The sequence below is a fragment of the Brassica napus genome, chromosome C5 (genome assembly GCF_020379485.1).
Source record: "Brassica napus cultivar Da-Ae chromosome C5, Da-Ae, whole genome shotgun sequence".
NCBI classification, from domain to species: Eukaryota; Viridiplantae; Streptophyta; class Magnoliopsida; order Brassicales; family Brassicaceae; genus Brassica; species Brassica napus.
Window position 1 is genome coordinate 10,341,019 of NC_063448.1, and position 12,316 is coordinate 10,353,334.

At 38.2% G+C, this 12,316-nt stretch overlaps 2 protein-coding genes across 3 annotated transcripts; both read right to left on the reverse strand.

The window, feature by feature from the left end:
• Positions 1-3,890: 3,890 nt before the first annotated feature.
• Positions 3,891-7,355, reverse strand: LOC106419397 (protein IQ-DOMAIN 30-like). Of its 2 annotated transcripts, XM_013860174.3 has the most exons (8): positions 7,212-7,337; positions 7,027-7,064; positions 6,476-6,586; positions 6,021-6,317; positions 5,739-5,945; positions 5,559-5,645; positions 4,263-5,241; positions 3,891-4,178 (listed from the first exon to the last, which is right to left on the reverse strand). In XM_013860174.3, exons 3-8 carry the CDS (start codon positions 6,554-6,556, stop codon positions 4,147-4,149), a joined length of 1,683 nt encoding a protein of 560 aa, XP_013715628.1. In that variant the 5' UTR covers positions 6,557-6,586; positions 7,027-7,064; positions 7,212-7,337; the 3' UTR covers positions 3,891-4,146. The 2 variants fall into 2 exon arrangements, with proteins under 2 accessions (XP_013715628.1, XP_013715629.1); XM_013860175.3 differs by lacking the exon at positions 7,027-7,064 and having other exon boundaries at positions 7,212-7,355.
• An 890-nt stretch (positions 7,356-8,245) lies between these two features.
• Positions 8,246-10,053, reverse strand: LOC106419009. Its single transcript, XM_013859752.3, has 2 exons — positions 9,804-10,053; positions 8,246-9,670 (listed from the first exon to the last, which is right to left on the reverse strand). Exon 2 carries the CDS (start codon positions 9,631-9,633, stop codon positions 8,374-8,376), a length of 1,260 nt encoding a protein of 419 aa, XP_013715206.1. The 5' UTR covers positions 9,634-9,670; positions 9,804-10,053; the 3' UTR covers positions 8,246-8,373.
• Positions 10,054-12,316: the final 2,263 nt, after the last annotated feature.

Below are 12,316 nucleotides of genomic sequence, written 5' to 3' on the forward strand. Positions count from 1 at the left end.
TATCTTTAAACTAAAAATATATATTTAGTTATATTATATGTATATATAATTAATATTTTTATATATTCGGGTATTCGTTTGGTTCTCGGTTCCGGTTCGGTTCGGTTATTTTGGATATAGAAATAAAAGAACCGTTCAAATATTTGAGAGTTCTGGTTTGGTTCCGGTTTCGGGTATTTCGGTTCGGTTTTTCGATTCCGGTTTTGTTTGCCCATGCCTAATTACAATGGTTGCAATAGAGAATGAGAGATGGGATGTTTTTAATATTTATGTGTAATGAGAGACTAACGACTTTTTGTTCCTCACCAACCGTGCCCAACTCGTGAGCCGTGAAGTTGCCAACCCAGAATCTTACAAACCCCATGCATCTCAAATATTACCAAACTAGATGGTTGTCCAGTATATGCGTGGGACTGAAGCTAATATTTTAAATATCAAAACAACCATACTATTCTGTATACGATAGACTTCAATAATCAAAATGTCTAAAATCAAAATTAAGAGTCCCATAATAGTGTTTCTCGTTTTCCATGTTTCTTTAGTTCTTACAAGTACTTGTGGGCTTATTTTAAACATAAAGTCCACCCTGGTTCTAGTTATTTGTATTTGGGCTCACGAGCCGAAACTCTTGAAGAATTTTCTTTTCACTAAAAAGATCCATACATGTTTAAGAGTTGTCTACCATGTAAGGCACATTTTGAGTTCTTTTAACATAGAGACGCATTGGGCTTGGGCTGCTGGGATACTTTTTTTGGATACCTATCTTTTTTTCTGACATTTATTCCTTCAAACCCAGTTAATTGTGTTTTGTGTGGTTAGGTTAAAGTAACTTAGCTGAATTATAGACATTAAAAAAGTTTGATATTGTGTCTTAATCTGAACCATAAGTTTAAATTTGTCTAAAGAAATTTAACGGGTGTGTAACGATTTTATATTTGAGATTTGCATGCCTTTAGATTTCATTAGAAGCAACAAGATACAACGGTAGATAATAAGATTGTATTACATTATTATTTTTTATTTTTATTATACATTCATCCCTTATGTCTTATTTTGACTGTATTTCAAAATTTAAAATACATAAGTAAATATATTTGGTATAGTTTGTTCTAATTTTTTTTTCCTTTGTACTTTGACATCCATTTTAATAATTTTAATAATTAATAAATATTTTTTTGTGGATAAACAATGTCTGGACATGAGTTTTAATTATGTGGACATGTGAGTTATGGATGGACAATTTGTGGACGGATGACTTATGGATCTGGTTTTTCATTTACCATAACAACAAAATATAGACCATGAAGTTGTTCTTAGTCTAGGTGTGTGGACATGGGAGGTGTGGATAGGAGAGTTGGGTAAAGAGAAGTTGTGTACAGGGGATGTGTGTACATGATGCCTTTGACAAAGGCGTGGACGAGCGGACTGTGGACAGAGTAACAACCAGAGCCTATCTTGATCCAAAACCAAAATACGTATCTTTTGGGGAAGGAGGAAGCCTCTCCCATCCCAGAAGCTCTACTCTTAGCCTGAAACCCACTCTTTGTCACTCTCTTAATTAACCTCTCCACAGCCGCATCCGCCATCTCCCCAACCTCAGTTCTAAGCTCTCTTCCGCATCTTTCATCATCGCTTCCAGTTCTTCACATCCTCAGCCGCTTCCGCCATCACCGCTTCCGACATGCTCGCCGTCTTCGTCTCTTCTTGTCCTCAACTTTTTCATCCCTCTCCCAATACACTTGCCATTGAAGTTGCAGCGCCGGTGACGGAGATCCTTGTCGTGTCGCTTCTAGATTAATCTCACAATCTCGCCTCTAGATCTGACAATGGTTTTGCTGGATTTGAAGGAAGCATCGGGAATCTAGGAGTGAGCAAAATTGAAGACGATTGAACTTTGTGTGAGATTTGATTTACATTAGTTAAGGGTTTTCACACGTGTTAGGGAGTGTGCGCGTGTCCATAGGTCTTGTTTATACAACGAAGAAAGTTGAAAAAGTTTAGTTTGATTAAGGTGAAGGGTTTTTGTGTCTTTACCCATGTATAATGTATGTGCAAAGTCAATTGTGTCTCCAATCAATTGTGTCTCCAAGAGTAATTGATAAGTCATAAAGTGTCTTAGGTGGTAAATTTCTTCATGTTTAATCATGTTTATGGATGAAAATCTGATTAATCAGAACCAATTCAGTTTCGCTGAAAATATCACACAGAGAACACACCAAGTCTTGTATATTCAAAATATATAATGCATCAAACAAAACTTATATAAAGGAAGACATGTATTAAAGAACAAAGATTCAGTACAAACTTAAACCCTTGAAGGATTAAGAGACAGATAGTTAAACTTTTCAATAAACCAGAGAGTAATAGTAACTGAGACTGCAGAAACAGAGTATAGACTAACTTTTATTTTAGAAACAAAAACATTGTTTCCTTTCTATAAGAATGTCAGCATTTGTTGTGTATAGGATCAGATCCTCTTCCAATCTTTCTTTTTACAGATTGATTAGGATCATGCATCACAGAGGGCGCCAAGTCTCCATTTGTATTTAAATTTCCTTCCTTCGATGATGATGATGACTCTTCAAGAACACGGAAGGGATGAACAGTTAGAAGCTGCAGCCTCATATCTCTCTCCCATCTTAGACTTGAGACTTTATCCGTTTGAAGAAGTACAAAAAATGCGATGCCAAGAAGAAGAAACATATCTCGACGAACCAAAACACCCATTTTGAACAACGTTTGTAGATATTAGCTACTAGCTAGCTTGTGAAGTTAAATATAAATACTTGAGAGATTAAATAAATGGTAAAAGGTTAATGAAGAAGGGAGAAATTTGTCTCTCCTTCTCTCTCTTTGGAATGGAGAGAAGGTTGGTAAGAAGGAAGCATATATAAAGGCTGGTTTTAGAAGATCTCTCATCTGACAAGTTTGAACCAAAAAAGCTTTACATTTGGAACTCTGTTATTGGGAAGCTAAGCTTATCTCTTTGTTTTTTTTTGTCCATCTCCATACTTTTTATATTTTAAACATACAATACTCATATACATTCACATATAATAACATTTCTGTTTATTTGGATAAGGTGAATGGTGTGATACAATATAGATTACTAATATAGTTGTATAAAGTGCATTCTTGTGTTGCTTTTGGGAATTGTACTTCACACAATATGTCCCTATCAAATGGAATAACCAAGAGCATTGAGACATCTTTGGAACATTCTCTTTGCCTGACATGGACAGCCTTTACATATATATGTATGTGTGTATGTGTGTGTTTGAATGTTCATACACAAACTTAGACATTATAACTCACTTTCATAAAATAATAATGACACTGATTTATTTTACAAAAACAAAACTATTGTTAATGTAGATAAGGTTTACCTTTTTCTTTTATATAGATGGGGTTCATCTAAGCACAACAACGACAAAAATAATATGATGTAATTATGCTAAGATAAGCAAAAACTAAGCCCAAGAAAGAATAAAAAAATATGCAAAGAAGAAGGCTTGGCTTGAAAATTGTTATTCAAGAAGAAGCAAGAAGGCCGTCTTAAAGGGGGAAAAGTGTTTTATTCAAAAAAGAATATACAAAAATTGAAGGAGAAGTTGGTTTGAAAGCTTGTGTTAATACATACTTTTTATAATTCCAAGCTCTTTTCTCATTGTAGTAATATCCAGTCTTGCTTCTTTGAGTTCAGTGGAGTATCCTTTATGCTTTTCTTCTTTGTTTTCCCCACTTTAATTACTTATCCCTTCCCTCCTCGATTTAAACTTTTAGTACTATTGGACTAATCCATTTCATGAATTTAAAAGATTTAGTTGAAGTGGTTATACACACTATAGTACCTTTTTTTTTTTTGAACACCAACACACTATAGTACCATCTTCAGTTAAAACGTTGTATTTCATGGATAGATTTTTTTTTTTTTAAGAAGTTGAGTATCATCATTACATATCATAAACATCTAATTTTGCAGTTAAAACAATGTGTGATGAAAACAGAAACTGAAACTCCCACAGAAACAAACATATGATGTACATTCTCAATACAACCCACAAACACTAACTATAAAGATAGATGGTGAAATATTGTAGAGTGATCAATAATGGCCTTCTTTTCTTTCACCACATAATCATTCAATCATCTTTTCCACTCTACCGGAGTTGTCTTCCCTGCAAAAACCAAAATAATATTAGTTGAGAAGAAACTCAGAATCTCTATATAGACTTTCTGGCTTTGTTTAGGACACTACTAACCGTTGAGAAGAGGTTTCTCGGTCTTCTTCCCAGTTTTGCCAATAGAGTTTGAGACTCTTGTTGTCTTAGGAGAATCAGAAGTGACTCTTGCGTTGTTACCTGAAGATGGTAGCGAGTACCGTCTAGTGGCTTTCTCAGTCACTTGTTGCTTAGGGGAAGAAGAGCCTTGTAACCTCAGCTTTGCTTTTGCAGATTTAGTCGCTTGCATATAGCTTGGTAGGCCCGGGCTACTGTTCTGATTCACATTACTACTCTCTTGACACTCAGTGGTTTGAGTAGTAGCAGTAGTAGTAACCGGAGAATCCTTCTTCCCTGATCTTTTATGCTCCTTCCTAGCTGGATTCTCCTTGTTGTTTTGTTTGGGAGTTCTCTCTTCTTTCACATCCTCCTTTTCCTCAACCATCACATTTTCTTCGATTTGGCTGACCAATGTGGAGTCAAGTGTTTCATTGGTTACCAATGGTTCATGAATGTGTTTCAACTCCTCAGGCTGAGCCATTTCATCTGTTCTCTCCACATCAAAGGCATTATTCACAGGTTCTTCTAAACCTGGAGATGGCTTCTCAATCTCCTTCTGTGTAACTCCTTGAGGTTGGATAGAGCTCTCAACTACAGGATTATGCACTTTCCTCAACCCACGTTTCACTTTCTCTAAATCAACTTGAGGAGTCTCTGCTGGTGGTGGTGGTAGTTCTGCAGATTGGCATGTTGAAAACTTGCGGAAGCTGCTGCGTTTCGGTTTCTCAAGCTCAAATGATGTCTGCGCATCCGAGGGATTGTCGAGATTTGAAGTAGGGACTTTGCGAACACTCTTCTGAGAGTTACTGGCAAACTTCTTCTGAGTTTTCTTGACTGAAGTTTTCTTAGGTTGAGGAATTGGTTTCCAGAAGCAAGACGCTGACCAGTTCTCTAACCAGATTGTGTTGGACGAATCATTTTCCAAGTGCACAGGCATCACGTTTGGAGAGGAAGCTAGAAGCTGATAAGATAGACAAAACATTATTAAAGAGCTTCTACATTCAAACATAATACTCACTCTCTGTTCCGAAAAGATCCGTGTTTTAAAAAAAAATGTTTCAAAAAATACATTTTCAATGCATTAATTAATGGTAAATTGCAAACTTTAAAAAAACATAATTGTGTTTATTAAAACTCTAATGGTTAAGAGTTGTGTGGAATGAAATACGAAAATAATGCATTGGTAACTAAAATTTAATATATTTTCTTAATAAGTATGAAAAATTCTAAATATAAATCTTTTTGAAACAGATACGGTAATAGACTTTACAAGCATACCTTCTGAGCAAACGCATTTGCAGTTAGCTTCTTGATTCCCAGGTAAGTATGTGTATCAACAACAGAGTCTTCAGGGAGTTTATTCTCCTGATAAGACAGAAAAAGTAGATACAGAACTTAAGTTAAAAGCTAATCAGAAATAGAAACTTAAATCACAGAGTCAAAGTGATGAGTGTTAACCAAATGCTGATGATTCAATGGGCATTTCCTCTGAACTTCAACTCCAATGTCAGAATGTCTGATCTCTCTTCCTCGAGCAAGTGCTTGCAATCTGACAATTCCCATTACACAGCAGAGAGTCGCAACAGCTTGCCTTCTAACCATGTGACCTCGGATAAGTGCTTGCAGCCTTATTATACCTTTTAACGCCCAGAAAGCACGCCGAGCCTTCACACAAAGAGAGCTCAGGTCAGTATACAACAAGGGGAAAAATGCCAATGAAGGGGTTCATAAGTATTTTACCAAGTATCCTCTAAAGGCAGCCTGGACAGTTGTTGCTGCAATCTCTTGCATAATTTTGTCTGATTCGGATAACGAGTCATCAGGTACAACAGAAGCAGCGTTTGGAGAATCTTTTGGTTGGACTTGGACCTCAGGAAGTTGTATCTCATCATCTGAAACCGCTTCGTGTTCTGTAGTCTGCGTCTCTCCCACACCACTGGTATGAACTGTTGCGTTTCCAAAGGATGGAAGATCTGAAACCACATCGGATTCTTCAATCTTTGATATCACCACTACCTCCTTTCCATTCACAACTCTCTGAGCGCGATAACCAATAGAAACAGACACCAAAGAGAGAGGAAATCAGAAAGTGACACCATAGACAAACAGTAGACAGAAAGAAACAGTAGACTGAAGAATCTTAGTCCTCTACGGCAACAAAAATTTAGCTATTCAAATGTTAATTGAAGCGTTACCTCCTTGTCTTTAGAACCACTAGACTTGGATTGTTTCTTTCCAAGTAGCACACTTTTTAACCATCTTGCAGGCTTCCCCATGATGTCAACAACCAAAACTCAAAACACCACCTGCATTTTTCCGACCAATCACAAACGCTTTATATGCTCGAGCAATAACAAAAAGACCACACAACACATCTATTACCAATGGTTGCAGTTTTATTTCTGTAAATTTTGTTTATATCTAGAGCTTGGAAGAGCATATAATTAAGCACTTTGTAAGTTCAATGGATCAGCCATTTGTTTATGAAGACTAAGTAAAGTTCCAAACTGAGAATCACCATCAAGCAACAAAATTTAAGAAAATTAAAACATAATAAAAACAGTCGTTCATGAGCTAAAGATCTGTACTTTCTTTTATAATAATGGATCACAATCATTAAGCAATGAAATCAAACAAGAAAGAGAAAGAAAATACAATGATTATTTAGGAAAAAAAAGAACAAAACAAAATCTCCAAATTGAAAATTTCAGAGATTAAAATTAGGGAAACCAGATCTGGAACTCACCTTGCAGATAAGTGAACCAGATCTCAAATCCACACTACCTAAATCTCAGAATTAACAGTAACAAAAAAAAAAGATCTTGAGTATTTAGAAAAGAAGTGAATTTACAGCTATTTAGAGAAATGTCGGTCTCAAATTGGATTCACTGTCTGAATCCCACAACAAACTTGAGAAGAAGACAGCCTTACCGTAGAATGCCTGAATGGTTGGGTGACAGTATTAGATAGCGGTGCTGCTATATCACTAGATACTTAAGGAGCATCGATGAGACTTTCTTTGGTGGTGGTTAATTTCAGTGACCACGGTGACAGATAATTTATTTATTTCTTATATTAAAACAAAAAAAAACTACAAACGCATCTCCAAAATTCAAATTAAGCACCGTTATTTACGGCCGTTAGATTAATAATATTTTTATAATTTTTAGATACTCCTTAATGATTTGATTTTTATCTTGTTCTATCACTTTAACTGATTTTTATAATTCAAACTGAAACATATCATTTTAACTGGTTTTTAAGGATTTGATTTTTATCTTGTTCTATATAAAATTTAATATCATTTAAATTTGTGACTAATTATTAAATAACTTATTTTTTTGTTGGTTAAATTAGTTTTATCGAATGTTATTTTATGTAACCAACATTAATAGATAAGTAAATAACTTGGAGAAGGTATGAAAGTTATGAGTGGGTTGTCCCCAGACTGCTGTTTAATTTGGGAGCATGTGCAATAACTCAGCTCTCTACGTGACTACGAAGCATTTGCGGATGATTACCTTCTTACCCTTTTTCTTCTTCTTCTTGAGGAAGCTTGGATCGTGCGGGCGAGTTCTCGTAGAGCTGCTCAAAGTATGAAATGATACTTTATAATCCTCCTCTGTTTTTTCTGAACATTAAACTATTTGGGAATGAGACATATCGTATGAGCAACTTGTGCTTTATTCCTTAACTGAGACGAAAACGACGTCAACCACCAAAAAGACAAGTAAGAAAGCAATGGAGATCGAAGCCTTCCCACATGGATCTTGTCGTAAGAATGCAACAGAGTATAAACCATGTTATGTTTCCACACTCGTGCACACAGCACATTTCTTGATGTTTCGACGATTGCATGAAGGTGAAACCATTCAATTTATCTGGAATATTTGTCATTTAATATGTGAATAACCCCCAAATAGTTTAAGTTCCCAGAGAGTCTAAAGAATAAAGCAATTCTCAAAGACAACGACCAAAACTATATTTTATAAAAATAGTTTTAACTGAAACTAGAAAATACAAAAGACACTGCAGACATTAAAAAAAAAAACGAAACAGGGAAAGCAATCTAGTCTCTGAGAACTCCAAGCGTCTAGTTTCTGGTATCTCCAAGTCTCAATCTCTCAGCAACATTAGCCACAAAGCAACAAAGCTTCGATTCCGAAGCTAAACCATCCGCTACTCTTTCAACAGCCTTCAGCTCTTCATGCAGATCCGAGTGCAGAGCCAGAGTAGAGAAGTTCTCATCGATAATAACCCCCAAACACTTGGTCACATCCTCGAGCTTGGGAACCCAGTCGCACAGCTTCAAACCGAGCATGGAGGCGGCTTTAGGGCAAGGACCAGCCTGAGGGAACCTCTCGTACTTCTTCATCCACTTAGATAGATACCGAACGAAGCTTCTCATCTCATTACCATTCAACTTACTCACTGCAGATGAAAACATGACTTCATCAACATCAGACGAAGCCAGCAAGTAGTGAAGGCAAAGCTCGGAAGGAGAAAACCCGTCGTGAGCAACCATCAGCAAGATCGAAGCCTCTTCAGCAACAACTTTAGACTTCTTTGATACCTCTGTCTTGCTAACTTTCTCAATAGCCAACAAAGCTTGACTGTCCCATTCTTCTCTCACCTTAACCATAGTGCTAACCGCTTCCTTAGAAGGGCAAAGAAAGTACTTCAAGATCGAAAGCAGCTCGCTCGCCCCAAGATCCGAAGCTTGTTTGATCACAACGCAAAGCAAATCAGACCGTTGCTTCTCGACAAGACTGCTAACTAAATAACCGTTCAAAGAATGATCAACCAATGAGTTTGAAACCAAAGTCTCAACTAACTCCCACATCTCCAAACGAACACAAGCCTTCAAAACCAAACCAGACACGTCTCTACCCATCAAAACCCCAGTCTTCTCCACCAGCTTCTGAACATCAGAACAAGCTTTATCTCCCCAAACCAGCCCAGCTACATCTTTACCCATCAAAAGCTCAGTGTTCTCCACTAAATCTTTCATCTCCTCGTTCTCACCAGTAACCCCAACTTTCTCACCAATCTTCTCCAGAAACTGCTTCAGCATACTCACAAACTCGCCTCTGTCGAACCTGTTGGTGTCCTTGAGCTTGCTTTTCAGCTTAGAGGAAAAGCTCTTACCCAATTTGATCAGCTCAGCATCGCTTCCGGAGATTTCCCACCCGGTTATTGGATTGATTAGGGTACCGGGGTTAGGGCTTTCCACCTTCGGCTTGACGTTGGTGAAGATACCGTCTTGGCTGAGAGGGAAGGGATAGTCCGAGTGAGAGTCAACTCGGTCCTGACTCGCTAAGGAGTTGGAGATAGCTTCGAGCAGCGAAGTCATTACGGACAGAGCAAAAGGATCAAACTTTATCAAAAATCTGTAAGAACAAACACAAACCCATCAGCACAAAACCTTATATCTCGTATCTTACGCCAATAAAGAGTAAAGAAAGACAAGAGTTCAATGGAGGTTACTCCCAGTTAACAATCGTTTATCAAGCTGAGTTTTACCTTCCGGAGGAGACTACAAGGATGGTGAGTAGCGAAAGGCAGAGAAGCTTTCAGATTGTTGTAGGGAGGGTAGTTCTCGAATCGCAGGCGGAGAGAGAAGGAGAGATGAAGATGTAAACTCAGAGAAGGCGACCGATTAGGGTTTAGGGGTTTTGTAATTGGAACAATGGTTCTGTATTTTTCTGTGTTTCCAGATATACCCCTCTCGTCGGTGGTTTATTACATTTTTTGGATTTGGGCAACGACGAGTTTAGCTGATGTCTTCCAAGGCCTAATAACAACTGTTTCTATTTTTTTTTTTCTGGTTAATTTGTTTATATGATAGCAATTAAGACAGGAAATGAGGTTTATAAACTTGGTCGACAGGTTGACTAATCCTTGTAAAATGTCACACAACTCTGCGCAACTAACTAATGTCCTTAGATCGTGGTCCACTTAAAATATGAAGTTGTTTTCTAACGCTAGATCTCATGCATGTATCCATCATAACTTAAGAAATGAAATATATTTATTTTTTTGAAAAAAATAAGACAATGTAGAACATAACTATGATGAAGAGAATATGAGAAAACAGCAAGTCACATTATAACAAAAAAAAAAGAATTTCTTCAAGATGGAAAATACCGACTAGTTTTCTTTAAAAAGAAAAAAAGAAAATACCGACTAGTTTTCTTGGCCATCCATCCAACACTCGTATTAGTTGGAAACAATCCGTCTTAATATCAATGATCCACACTCATTTTCAAGCAAATATTCTATAGACCACAACAATGCATCGATTGTAAAAGCGATAAACGGAGTATGATGCATTGTTGTGGTCTATAGAATATTTGCTTGAAAATGAGTGTGGATCATTGATATTAAGACGGATTGTTTCCAAGCGATAAACTCTTTAAACAAAAGAGAACAGAGCGAAGGAGGTTTATATGGGAGACTAAAAACGCACCGTTTTGCTCTGGCGAAGAGTTGGGCGATTAGGGTTCTGCAAATCTCGATTTGGGCAGGCTTGATTGACGGCGCCAGTAACGGTGGCTCCAATGGGGGATGAAGACGGTTCTCAAGGGGAGGCTCCTGCTTCTCCAGGGGTGACGACGACGACGACTCCAACCACAGGTCCGGGGGGAACAAAGGACTCTTGGGTTGGAGCGGTTCAGGGTAAAAAACTTTTGAAGAAATACGAAGTGGAGATTTTGATGAAAGACGGAGTAGGCTCGATTACAGTACCGGAGGAGATAACGAAGGATGTGGCGCCTCTGTGGGATGATTTCCTCATTGGAAAATTCCTCGATGTTGCTCCACACATTGCGAAAGTTCACGCTATCGTAAACAAGGTTTGGGCTCTCAACGATAAGACGCAGATGATTGACGTCTTCGAGGTTAACTCAACGACGATGAAGTTTAGGATTCCTAATCTGGCTGACAAAAATCGGATTCTTCGAAGGGGGATTTGGAACCTAGCGGGTGTTCCGGTGGTGGTGACAAAATGGTCTCCGGTAGCAGAGAAGGAGAAGCCTCAAGCTCAAGCCATTCCGATGTGGGTGCATCTCAAAAACGTGCCGCTTGATATGTTCTCTTGGCAAGGACTGAGCTTCGTGTCTAGTCCTCTCGGTACTCCGGTGAGACTACACCCCGAAACTGCCCAATGTTTGAATATTGAGGTAGCAAAGATCTTTGTGAAAGTTGACTTAACGAAGGATTTGCCAAAGAAGATGAACTTCAATATTCGGGGGAGGCAGTGTTTGGTGGAATATTCATACCCATGGCTGCCAACAAAATGCCCTAAGTGTGAGAAATGGGGTCACTCTATCAAAACATGTCCAGTCAAAGAGGTACAGAAGGAGAGGGAGAACAATGAGGTGCAGGAGGAAGGAGAAACTCCAGCAGACTAGGGGTTAAGAAGTGAGGAGAGAATCACAGTTGAGACAGAACAGACTTCGGATACTAACCAGCCAGGGGAAGGAAAAGGAAATGAGGAGGTACCTGCAGTAGGCTTAACTAATACAGAATTGGAGACAGAGCAAATGTCAGCGGTTGAGTTAAGGGAGGATGAGCAGATAGTAGAGATGGAGAAAGACTTGGTTTTGGGGAGTTCAGCTCTGGCTGAAGCTCAAGATGAATCTAAAGAAGACGAGGAGAAAGAGTGGCTGGATGTATCACCGGGGAAGTCGAGCCGTTCTCCACAGAGCAAAAACAAAGATTAAAAATTTGGACAGGTTGCTATTCTCACCAAATCAAGATTCTCAGTACTGAGTTTAGAAGAGGAGGGAGAGATAGTAGGAGATGGAAGTGATGAAGGAGAGATACAGAAGGCAGAGAATTTGATGAACCCAATGGTGGAAGCCAAAGAGAAGGAGACTGTTATTCCCCGACAATCTCTCCCTAGATATTCGAAGATCAAACATAAAGTTTTGGGTGATAGGTCTGTTCAGAAAGCGCAAGACGCAAGTCTCAGCGAGCTAAAGAAAAGGAAATCTCGTCATCATTAATGTCGGGTCTCTTTTGGAACATAAGAG